The sequence below is a fragment of the Myxine glutinosa genome, chromosome 9, assembly GCF_964187855.1.
Source record: "Myxine glutinosa chromosome 9, kmMyxGlut1.1, whole genome shotgun sequence".
Taxonomy (NCBI): Eukaryota; Metazoa; Chordata; class Myxini; order Myxiniformes; family Myxinidae; genus Myxine; species Myxine glutinosa.
In genome coordinates, this window is record NC_136269.1 from 132,350,048 (window position 1) to 132,363,353 (window position 13,306).

General features: G+C 45.5%; 1 protein-coding gene across 3 annotated transcripts in view; it reads right to left on the minus strand.

Annotated features, from left to right (window-relative positions):
* Positions 1-3,153: 3,153 nt before the first annotated feature.
* Positions 3,154-13,306, minus strand: part of LOC137434911 (alpha-1-antitrypsin homolog) — a 49,762-nt gene continuing 39,609 nt past the window's right edge. For all 3 annotated transcript variants that reach the window (XM_068128126.2, XM_068128127.2, XM_068128125.2), the window contains exon 5: positions 3,154-3,525. In XM_068128126.2, the coding sequence (XP_067984227.2) occupies positions 3,334-3,525 (192 nt within the window). In that variant the 3' untranslated portion in view covers positions 3,154-3,333. The remainder of the gene's footprint in view (positions 3,526-13,306) is intronic.

Below are 13,306 nucleotides of genomic sequence, written 5' to 3' on the forward strand. Positions count from 1 at the left end.
TCAAGGAGCAACAACAACTCAGCCACGAAGTGGTAGGCCACACAAGCTCATAGAACGGGACCGCCGACTGCGGAAGCACGTAGTGTGTAAAAATCGTCTGTACTCAGTTGCAACACTCACGACCGAGTTCCAAACTGTTCCTGGAAGCAACGTCAGCACAACAACTGTTTGTTGGGAGCTTCATGAAATGGGTTTCCGTGGCTGAGCAGCCGCACACAAGATCATGATCATTTTTGCCTGAGATCATGTGCAATGCCAAGCATCGGCTGGAGTGGTGTAAAGCTCACCGCCATTGGACTCTGGAACAGTGGAAACGCGTTCTCTGGAGTGATGGATCACGCTTCACCATCTGGCAGTCCGACGGACAAATCTGGGTTTGGCGGATGCCAGGAGAACGCTACCTGTCCCAATGCATAGTACCAACTGTAAAGTTTGGTGGAGGAGGAATAATGGTCTGGGACTGTTTTTCGCGGTTCAGGCTCGGCCCCTTAGTTCCAGTGAAGGGAAATCTTAATGCTACATCATGCAATCCAGACGATTGTGTGCTTCCAACTTTGTGGCAACAGTTTGGGGAAGGCCCTTTCCTGTTTCAGCATGACAATGCCCCCGTGCACAAAGCGAGGTCAATACAGAAATGGTTTGCCGAGATTGGTGTGGAAGAACTTGACTGGCCTGCACAGAGCCCTGACCTCAACCCCATCGAACACCTTTGGGATGAATTGGAACGCCGACTGCGAGCCAGGCTTAATCGCTCAACATCAGTGCCCGACCTCACTAATGCTCTTGTGGCTGAATGGAAGCAAATCCCCGCAGCAATGTTCCAACATCTAGTGGAAAGCCTTCCCAGAAGAGTGGAGGCTGTTATAGCAGCAAAGGGGCGGACCAACTCCATATTAATTCCCATGATTTTGGAATGAGATGTTCGACGAGCACATACATGTCCACATACTTTTGGCCATGTAGTGCATATATATATATATATATATATATATATATATATATTGTTGTGGTTTTGAGAACCCACACTTGTAAATATGACATCAATAAAAGGTTAAAGGTAGCACCCCATAGTTAGGCCACAAGCAACACGTAGGTCATCATAGGACTTCAGTTATTGGCGCTGAGGAAGCGCCTTTAGCGATTGACTTCCAGCCAGTGTAACGCTAATTCCTGTCACAGGAATTCTGAGATCATATAAGTGGGCGTGGCAGTTCCTGATTGGTTCGTGTTGGGGAACGCCTTCTCGCTGCCGACGTGACGTAAATTCGCGCACGCGCACTGGTGATTGGCGCTGAGGAAGCGCCTCTAGCGAATGACTTCCAGCCAGTGTAACGCTAATTCCTGTCACAGGAATTCTGAGATCATATAAGTGGGCGTGGCAGTTCCTGATTGGTTCGTGTTGGGGAACGCCTTCTCGCTGCCGACGTGACGTAAATTCGCGCACGCGCACTGGTGAAGCTTACTCGATCCCATATTACATGTACTTTCATTGCATACAAATTATACTTCCTCCTAGAAATTCCATGCCCAAACCTCAGCGCAATCCAAGAGGATTCACTTGTTTCATTAGTATGTGTATATGTAAGGCCATGTTTCCTATAGTTGAATCTGCGTTGTGTCAATCAAATAAGAAGTAGGCTCATTCCATTCATTTTGCAAGCCTCCCTCTCCAAGCGACGCCATTACGCGCCCTCCAGTCTGCCCCATGGCCCTCCCAAATTGGTACGCTCCTCGGCCAGCAGCAGCAGCCTTAGCTGCTCGCAACCTCGCTGGGCTTCCGCCCAAACGCCGCCATAAGCCACGAGGTGAGGCCCGAGAAAGGGGGCAGAGCGCCAGGAAGAAGGTGTGGCCACGTCAACCCACCATCAGGGCGTGGCCGGTAAGCGATGCCCAGCCAACCAGGGCTGAGGTCGGATCGCCTGATAGGCGTGGTTTTTGGGCTCGCGTAGCGATCGCTGCTTGACTTATAAAAGCGCGAACGCAAAGCCCTTTCACAGGTTTTTTGGGAGAGAGCGCATTGAGAAGAACTTACCAGAGGACTCTTGTTGGGAGCGCGCTTGGTTAAAGAACTCGTGGTTATATGCGCTTTGTGAAAGGACTTACTCGCTGGCGCTGATTAAAGAAGGACTTACTGGGAAACGTGCGTTGTTAAAGAGGACTGCGCGTAGAGGACTGTCGTGATTGCAAGAGAACTGGTTGGGAGAGCGTTCATAAGGGAGGACTGTGAGGACTGCAAGGAAGCACGCTGATTAAGAGGACATTGGAGAGGGGGCGTTTGGCGCGAATAGTACGCATATTACGTACGCAGCACACCAGCCTTCCCCCCGCTATATAATTGTCCGTTCGCGTTCCACTACACGCAAAGCTGCCTGCCGGGTTTCGTCCGTTGGACCGGAGCTGGGCTGGAGCCTGGACGCGTTGGTGACCATCAACCATCTACAATCCCCGTGTGAGTGTCTGAGACAGGCCCGTTTGTCCGGGGTATTAAGAATAAGACTGTTTAAGGCTGCCTTGTGTGCTTCTTCTTCCTCTTCCTATCCTGTACATTTCTTTCGTTTCCTCTTTTTTCTTTGTACATAATTAATAAGCCAATCTGTTCTTCCTATTTTCTGGGTTTCCTCTTATTCGATCGCATCCGTCTTTTCTCTCATTTGGTAAATGTGGCACGATCGGAACCGCCATAATCGGGTTTAGTCCCTGTTAACGGCCCGAATCGCGGCTCGCTTCGCTCGGCGTGTCCACTAACGCCGTGGTTCGGGCGGGAGTTATTTCCTTGCTTCACGGCCGGTGTTAGGAATTAGGTATTAGGACTAGGTCGACCAATAACCCGATCTAATACCGACCGGAAGGAACGTATAACTTCCAGGACTCAGGTCGGCCAGATAAAAGGACAAGGGGATAAACCCCCCCCTACCCCCCCTTGATAAGGGGAGAGCCGACGTCCGAGATCTGCAACAATATATATATAATGGCATGAATAAAGTTTGTCGTTGTTACTAATCTGTCTTTTATGAGAGGTGACAGTATTGGGGTGACCCTTGTACTTTACCAGTCGGAGATTTGACCTAACTTGTCACTTATATGATGTGTGATGATGTATTGATAACCACACACTCTCTTCAAAACATTAATACAAAAACAAGACGACAAAGCTTCAGCCTTTTCACAAGTTTTATTCCAATTTCCATTAGATGTGAGAAACATTTTTGACAAATAATAACTGCACCTGATTGTTGCCATGGTGAATCCAGGAGCAGCCTGCTTTGAAGGGCCTAGTATTCAATACATAGCTTGCAATCAATGGTGAGAGTGGAGAAACCAAATAGCACCTTTCTACGTCTCACGGGGGTCACTCAGGCGACCCATGAACAAAGGCGCTCCACTCGCAATGTCGTCAATGATGAAAAGGAACGGTTTGTCGATCATTACGGATGGCGGCATGCTTATTGGTTTGATTTTGATCGTCGTGTCTGCTTTTGCTTCCGTTCCTTCTTCATTCACGTTGACACTTGCTTCATGATAGATCTGTTCAGAAACATGATGTTATAGTCAGGTTCACCATGTCAATAAATTATATTTCGTTCAAAATCATGGTAGATTAGCAAACCTATACATTTTTGGAAAGGTTATAGCATAAGGAAACTAGAACGGGCACTCGGTAGAGCGCATACCTTCGCCGCAGCTACTGTTCTGTACTGTACTAAAATACGATTTTGACCTTTTCGTGACCTTGACCTTGACCTTTGACCCGATTGCTCCCAAAATCTAATCAAATGTGTCCCGTATAATAACCAATCATCCCACCAAATTTCATGCAATTCGGTTGAATACTTTTTGAGTTATGCGAATAACATACACACACACACACACACACAGACATACAAATAAATACACAGCGATCAAAACATAACCTTCCGCTTTTGCGAAGGTAACTAAAAATCAATGTTTACATTTGGAGAGATACCTGTATGGCGGCCATTTTGGATTTTCAAAATGGCCACTGTAAAATACATATTTTGTTCTATTTCTGCCTCTAATTACCCTAAAAACTTTTTAAAATATACTAAACCTATATTTTCAGGGACAAGGAATCCAATGAAAGTATCAAATTAGTGCTATGGGGAATGGTATGACACGAATCAAAGGTTTTGAATTGCAAAATACTGTCTTTATATTCGCGATAAGTTGCATAATCAAATACATGTTATCATTTTGTACAGGCAGTTAATAACATCAAAATGTGTCACAATAATTCATATCACCAAACATACACAGGCAGTCAGTAAAATCGTATATACACATGCAGTCAGTATAACTTCACATCTACACAGGCAGTCAATGACAAAATATACACAGGCAGTCAATGGCATCAAACATACACGATTACAGAACATGCCATTTAGAGTTCGTCATCACTGTCCTGTGTGTCGTATCCGACAATATAGTCCGCATAGTTTTCACAGTCCGTTCCACACAAGCAAAGGTCGGTCAAATTGATTGGCAAATCGAATTGGTCGAATGGTCGATCGAATCGAATTCGATGAATCGATCGAATTGGTCGAATGGTCGATCGAAGCGATTGGTCGAATGGTCGAATTGGTCGAATTGGTCGAATCGAATTGGGCGGAATTGGCAAATGTAAACATTGATTTTCAGATTTTCCATGTAATAACGTTTCCAAAAATGTATAGGTTTGCTAATCTACCATGATTTTGAACGAAAAAACAGTGAACCTGACTATTAGCTTTCATGATACAACGCACTGCTTGTTTGTATTCAAAATGGCGGACAAAATGCAGGAGAGTCATCACCTAAGTATTGGAGTCACTAGAAATGGGTAATTATGTAGGTCCGATGCAAAAAAAAAAAATGGCGTTTTCTGTCATCAAGCCGGATAGCCGGGAGCAACAATTCGCATTTTTTGCCACATCTGATGCAATTAAAATGGCCTAATGATGGTGAGGTGCTCCATTTGAAAATGTTTCTTCGAAAGCTGGAGCTTTTTGATGTCTAGGGTCCATAATAAAAATTTGTATTGTTGTCAAATCCAGTGACCAATTACAAATGAATAGTAGGATTTATTCAGTGTGGGAGATTGCACTTCCATTTCATAGGTAGCCCTTTGATGCCCATCCTCAGTTGCTTGAGGGCATGACTCAATCACAATGTATAGAGCACAATATGTAAACCCGACCAGGTGGGGGAGGCAGATTATCCCCTCCCTGGATGGCATTAATGAGCCGGCTGACATTTTAATGACCAAATGATTAATAGTGCTGCCTTCCTCCAAATAAAAACCCAAAATCTCTGGCATGTTAGTCTAATATCCTCACCACTTGGTCTGATCTATATGTACAAACACAGGAACATGTGTGTGTACCTTCCCCATATTAGTCTTCCAAACCATAACCATTTTCTCCCTATGGTCCTCTTTTTTCAACCTACCCCTTCTCATCCTCCCAAAAGCAACTGTCCTGCTTATTTAGCAAAGTAAATCCATCACTGGATCCTTTAAAAATCGAAAATAGACTGTATTTGCTACACCTTTTGTATGTACTAGGGCATGCCCGTACTATATATATGCCCGTACTATATATCTATCTAAAATTATATCCCCCCCCTCTATTTACATGAAATGGTTTGGTCCATTCGCAACGCCAAAGCGAACGGCGAACGGCTTGCGAGTACAGTGACAATCCCCCCCCTCTATTTACATGAAATGGTTTCGTCCATTCGCAACGACCACAGAACCCCCCCCCTCTATTTACATGGAATGGTTTGGTCCATTCGCAACGCCGGCACACGCGATCGTTCGCTGCTCTCTGATTGGTTGAATCGTTTTTTGGACATAGCTCGGTAAGTAATTGTCCGATTAATATGAAACCTTGAAAAGGCACATCCTCGGGTCCCCAGCAATATACCTGGCAAGTTAAAAGTATATCGGACCCGTGGTTGTCGAGAAACAGCGGTCACAGACAAACGTACAGACAGAGATTACTGGAATTATAGATAGATGTATGTACAGTCACGTGAAAAAGTAAGTACACCCCCATGTAAAGTTTAAGTTTAAGAAAAAGTAAGTAAGTAACCCTAACAACTCGGTCTGAGCGAAATGTCTGAGGTTTAATTAAGACAGGTTCCTCCAAGATCCTCTCTAACGATGTTCTAATCATTTGCACCTGAGCTGGTGCACCCGATTCTAATTTTAGGTATTTAATAATAAATATAATAACCACGTTTAGAGGCCATTTTTCCCCACAAAGGCCTTTTTCAGGAACCATGGTTGTTGTTGTTTTTTGGTCCCCTTTTTGAAGCAATGTTTTACGGCCGGATGCCCTTCCTGACGCCAACCCTTTTTGCCGCCTTTAACGACAAGCAGGGAATTACCAGTGAACTGGTACTCAATTTGCCGACCTCAGAAGGATGAAGCAGGCTGAGTCAACCCCCCCCCCCCCCCCCCCCGTGTTAATTCAGCGATCGACCGGGATTACGAACCCAGGATCCTAGGATCCTAAGCCGGCACCCTAGCTGCTAGCCCAAGGTATTTGAAGTAGTGATAAATGTAGGGGTGTACTTACTTTTTTCCACATGCGAAATTTGCACTTATGTTTACTTAAATTATACAATGAACTACAAAATGTAAATGTTTCATGATATTTGTTATATTATATCACCTTTATCTGTCAATATTGTTCAAATGAAGATCAAATAGCTGTATGTTGAAATATGTTGAAAAAGTCAAAACTTTATATTTTGCGTACTTACTTTTTCACGTGACTATATATATATATATATATATATATATATATATATATATATATATATATATATATATATATATATATTATATATATATATATATATATATATTAATATTATATATATATATATATATATATATTATATATATATATATATATATATATATATATATATATATATAATATATATATATATATATATATAATATAATATATATAATATATATATATATATTATATATATAATATATATATATATATATATATATATATATATATATATATATATATATATATATATATATAGTCACGTGAAAAAGTAAGTACGCAAAATATAAAGTTCTCCCCACTGTATATATATATATATATATATATACATATATATATATATATATATATATATATATATATATATATATACATATATGTATATATATATATATATATATATATATATACATATATATATATATATATATATATACATATATATATATATATATATATATACATATATATATATATATATATATATATATATATATATATATATATATATATATATATATATATACATATATATATATATATATATATATATATATATATACTGTATATATATACACATACATATACATATACATATATATAGTATATTGTTACATTTGTGGGGGGTAGGGATACTTTAGGTCAGGTAGAGTGTAGAGATTAGTGTGCTCCGACTGCCGTGAAGAAGAAGAAACCTCGATGTACCATAAGTAGGGATCCGGTAGACCATGTGTCGTGGAAGAGCATATCTTCGTCCCCATCAGAGGGGTGGGGCTTGTTAATTAGCGAGGGATTATGGGTAAATTAATCCCCTGTGTGGCGTCTTTTTTTTTTTTTTCTCTCTCTCTCTCTCTCTCTCTCTCTCTCTCTCTCTCTCTCTCTCTCTCTCTCTCTCTCTGTCCTCGTTGTGGATTTGATCATGGGCGGTCGTGTGCCGACATCTTCTCACCCCTTCTGATTTTGGATACCATCGCGAGTGGCCGTGTTGGGACATCTTGTTGGTGGTCGTGAGGAGGAAGAGCCACGGGCCGGGAACTGTGGTTTTCTGTGCAGGGATTGTGAGGACAAGCACGACTGGAAGAGCGAGCTGCGCGCCTGCTCATTTGCTTCACGTGTGAGGCCTAGTTCGCGCCAACGAACGTGCCTTTCCTGCCAAGGCCTAAGACAATCTTTGACGATTCCTGATGAGATACACCAGCTGATTTGAGCTAAGTGCCTAAATAAATAACACATTTTTATTTTCAATTATATTTCCCTTTGTCTGTATTCGGGTCTGTTTGGGAGCGCTCCATTTAGGAATCATAGTTTTATTTTGCCGTGTTTTATTTCATTACCGGCATTTTCTTTAATAAAACCGGTATTTTTGTACAGTTTAATTCCATGTCGGTTTGAGTTGATTTATTGCAGGTTTGAGGACTGCCGGTGGGATCCGTGAAGGTAATCGCTCTACGGTCTCTCCCCTCCCCCCCCCACAACCCACCGTCCCTCCCCCACTCATATTCTCTGCTATATTTTGACTGAACGCCTCGGAGTTAAAGCCCGTTCGGAAATCCATTTCCTTGGAAGATTTTAATCACCAGGAACACGACAATATATATATATATTGTTGCGGATCTCGAGCCCGTCGATGTACAGAGGGGGGGGGGGGTTAAACCCTTTTCCCCCTCGGGCCTTCGAGTCCACGAGGCCACTACCCACTTTACACTCGTGGGGCGGATTGCGGAGCAATTCCACCCGCCACCCCCGTAGCGAGCGTGCGCAAGGGTATCCGGTCGAATCCCCAAGTACCTTCTATACACACGCCGCCACGAGAATGGGGACTGGACCTCGCACGAGTTACGCTAGTCTGATATGCCCGAGCGGTTTGCGTGTCACGTGACTCGTGCCGTTAATTATTATTGAACCCGATTGAACGGTTTTATGTCGTACAATGCGAAGCCAATAGTGTGAAATGACGTGAACGGCCAAATGGATGCAAAAGAACACAGGTTTATTAGAATGAACAATTTACAATGATCAGGGCAAAGAGACACAGGGCAGAAACTTATCGTCCTTAACTTAATCCCAGGACAAGGGCCCTTTCACTCACGCGGGGAAAGGAAGGAAGAAGGACGCGCTCAAAGTGTGGCCGTTGGTGCTGTTCGCCCCGGTCAGCTAGCTGGGTGTGTCCCTGGGATGTTCGCGGCACGTGCAGGGAGCCCCGGGCAGGGAGATCGTTGGCGTCTGTGGCCCTGGGAGAGATCGTCCTCGCAAGCGCTATTAACAGGCAGCAGAGCGCAGGGCAGGGAGAGTTCGTGCTTTCTATCACACGCACAGTCCTTCAGAATCCCGGGACAGAGAACTCAGAGACAGATAGCGCGCTGGGAGCTTGGCCACGGAGGGGGGGCGTTACCACCGAGAGACTCGATCACAGAGAGAACCACAGAGAGTTTTGGGGGACCGGGGCAGGGTTTTATAGCCGCTCCCCAGAGTCCCACCCGAAAGTTCGAAGCACCTCCCCTGGATGCCGTTGTTAGCCACTCCCCTTGAGCTCCAATTGGCTGCTTATTGCTTACCGGCCACTCCCCTACAGCTCCTTCCTCGGGCCTCCCAGACTTGTTCTGGGCGTAGCACATGGCATTCCAGCCCAATGAACAATGAAGCCTACACTTTTCTTGCCTGCTCCAACGCATACTAACACAGGAAAGGAGACTTTGCTTACATTTAATAAGAAATAACTGAACTAAGCGAGGCTACATGTTGTGGTGCAACTAACTAAGAGGGGGGTTTGCCTTTATTCCCAAAACTGCATATATGGTATATATATTGTTGCGGATCTGCCGCCGGCCTTCTCCCCTTACCAAGGGGGGATTAGTCCCCTTGTCTTTGACTGGCCTAGCGGGACCCGGGACCTATGACGTCCCTTCCGGGCAGCGCGAAATAGGGTATTAGGACTAGAATTCGCTATTACCTAATTACTCGCGCTGCCCTGAAACGAGGAAATAAGCCCCGCATGAACCACGCGTGTTGAGACGCCGAGCGGTGCGTACACGCGATCCGTGTCGTTTAGATGGTGAACCCGATTCTAGCGTTCTTATTCGTGCCATGCTTAGTCAATGGCGAAATCACAGAGGTGATCGAATTGGAAAAAGGAATAACAGGTTTATTTACACAATACAATCATTCCAGAAAAAGGGGACACAACAACATGCATTTTAATGCATGGGGACACAGTGCAGCCTTAAACAGTCTTACTTAATACCCAGGACAAACGGGCCCGTTTCACACACACACACACACACACGGGGCTTGCAGGTGAGGATGATGGTCCGCGCGTCCAGGGATGACTCCCGTGCAGCTCCCTCTGGTCTCCGGCTCGTCCCGTGCAGATGGTAAGAAGAGAAGGCAGGAGCTCTCCGCGTGTCGTTTGGACGCACAAGGTAATTACGGGGCGAACGGTAGGGTGTGGGCTCTGGCGGTTGGCGGTGAATCACTCACAGGTTTATCCGCGTCTACCCGCGTGGCTGAAGTAGGCGCTATTCGCCACCGGCACGTCTGGCTGCAGCCGTGTACTCGTATCGCCAACGCCTCTTCTTCTTCTCCTCTGGCTCGTACGTTATATGGTAAGTAAGCTGCTGGTAAGCAAGCTGCTGCTGGTAAACTGCTGGTCTGCTGTTAAGTCCTTATAGCTCTCTCTCTCCTCTGCGAGTCAGTCCTGACCAAGTCATGTTTAAGGGCTTTGTGCACCGCGTTATATAGGCACGCCCCGCGAACCTTCTCGAACTCACCAGACGTGCCTCTCCACGCCCTCCCATGCCATGCCGCTCGAGCCTTGATTGGCTGGTGGCTTTTACCGTCATCGCCTCTGACGCTCTGCGTTGATGGCACCCCCTCCCCGACCTCGCGCTCCTCCTCAGGCCTACCTCGTGTTACTCGACTAGTGAGCGAGCAAAGGGCAGCAACCTGAGTGGGCAGCCAAAGCGTAACAAACTGAGCTGGCAGCCAAATGGGGTGCGGGATCAATTACGCCCATCGAGGTGGAATTGGAGGGTGGACGCAAAATGAGCGGGACCTAATCTCATGTCTTTACACAACACAGATATTAATAGGGGAAATGGCCTATACTTACACATACTATGACATAACTAATAGTACAAGTGGGCCTACGTGTTGCTCGTGGAACTAACTATGGGGGGCAACCCTTTAACCTTTAATGATCAATATGTGCAAATCTCAAACCCGTAGCACTGTCCCCCCTCCCTTGCCAGACTCGTCCCCGAGTCGAACCCACACAGGTGAGAACGACCGGTTTTGAGAAAGGTTTGGGACTAGTTTTAAAAATTACGTGTGACACTTAGATGTGGTTTCCCTCTACTTTTAATCTAAAGCCTAGGTCACACATAGGCGGATTTGTCGGCGACTACTGGCGACTGGAAAAATCGCCACCACCCGCCGACAATCGTAATGAAACTGTAATGGACGGTCTTCTGTAGTCGTGGTTATCCTCCCCAGGTCGGCTGCAGTCAGCAAGAGCCGCAAAGGGGCCAAATATTTTTTTAAATGTTTAAAAACGGCGCGCTCAGTCGTCCTCAAAAAAGATCCGCCATGCTGTCATGATGGAACCGCCATGCTGTCGTCGGTATCCGTAATAAGACCGTAAAGCGGCCGCAACCCAGTCGCTCATAGTCTTCCGCAATCGCCCCAGCATCGCCCCACCAGCTAGCACGGCAGAGATGCGAATGCCATACGGCCTTCCTGCGGCATCTTCCTGACTACGGGTCGACACTGTTGCGGCTGCATATCGACTACAGAAGAACTGCCACGTCTCCCCTGCAGCTATGGGAGACTGACGACGACAGCAGTAGGACTAGTGGCGGCCGAGTTACGGCCATTGGCGACAGAGATACGACTGCCTGGCGACTGCATTACGACATACCACGATTCCATGGCAAGACAGGATGGTGTGAGGGTCTCCGTGGAGTGAGGTCCTGTGGTGCCGACAAGGATATGGCTTTATTCTTTGGACTTGGGACTTTTGGGAACATTATTTTTGGGACTTCGGTCCTTTGGAAACTTTATTTATGGGACTTGGGACCAGTGGAAATAATTTGTTGGACTTTATTTCCATTCTCTCTCCCTGCAGAAAAGTTTGATTATTACATTACAATACATCTTTATTAACTTTCTTATTGTACATCAAACATCTTTATGCTTCATGTCATACATCATTGAAATGAATAAAGTGAAATGTAAAATAGACATATAAAGATTTAAAAAGTTGTGTGAATCGTCTCCAATCGCCGGCGGTCTTATTGCAGTCTTGCCGACGTCGGAGTAAACCGCCATCCGGCCCCAATGCAGTCGCCGCGATCCGCCATCGGTCGTAATCTAGCCGCCAGACTGTCGCCACGCTGCCGCCGTGCATCCGCAATGCAGTCGTCGTCGATCTTCAACAGTCGCCATCCCACTCGGGGCGTCGTCGCAATGCAGTCGCAATGTGGCCGCCTGCAGTCGCCATACTGCCGCCTGACCATATTTGACCGCCCGAAATCGCCAGTAGTCGCCGAAAAATCTTGATCGCCGGCAGTCGCCAGTAGTCGCCAAAATATCCGCCTATGTGTGACTTGGGCTTAACACCCTGTATGTGACAGTTTTACAACACTAGATATGTCCCACCTACTGAGCTGTGTAACTAACTAACAGACTCACACCCACAGCTAACCGAATTGCGGAATTGATTCTCAAACTACACATAAAGCCGGTGGGGAGCATGTTATTTACAACACTAAATGAATTATTTACATCTCTATAACCCAGGACCTGTTCTTTTGTGGAAAGAAATTTGGAGGGGAGAAAACACAGCAATGCACCAATACACCAATACACAAAAATGCACAGTTCACCATTTCAAATGTCATATTAATTGTCACATTTGCTGCTTGGCTGCATCTTCTTGCTTCCTGCTTCGTCTTCGGTGTGCCATAATAAAAACTTAAAGGTCTTCTTTCCTGACACACCAGAATATAATGTACAAACAGTGTTCGTTTTTATTTACCAGCAGGGCCAATCTTAGGTCCATCTGCATGACATTGACGCCACTTAAAGCCAGTGGTCCGCAGGTGCAAGGTAACGTTTGCAGCAAATGACCGCTCAGCAAAGATGCCAGGCCACAGAACGTGTGGTCCATAAGGTGTATTGGTGCAGCAAAAGGTAGCAGGAGCACCGCATAGTGTAGCCAGTTGCAGCTGCACAGTTCAGGGTTCCTGCACACTGCCCTCCAAAATGGGTCCATGGGTGGGGAGGAAGACAAAGCACCGTTGGCAGAGGAAAGGGCACAAAGGTACACACAATACAAGGCAATGCAACATGAGGGGCGCGGGAGACCGAGCAGAGCAAGCTCGTCCCTAGCCATTCGTACCCCCCCCCCCCCCCCATCCCCATGTCAACCTACACTACCCTTGCCCTTCTCTGTATTTACAATTTACAAATTCGTCACTACGTCTTGTCTCCCATATCCC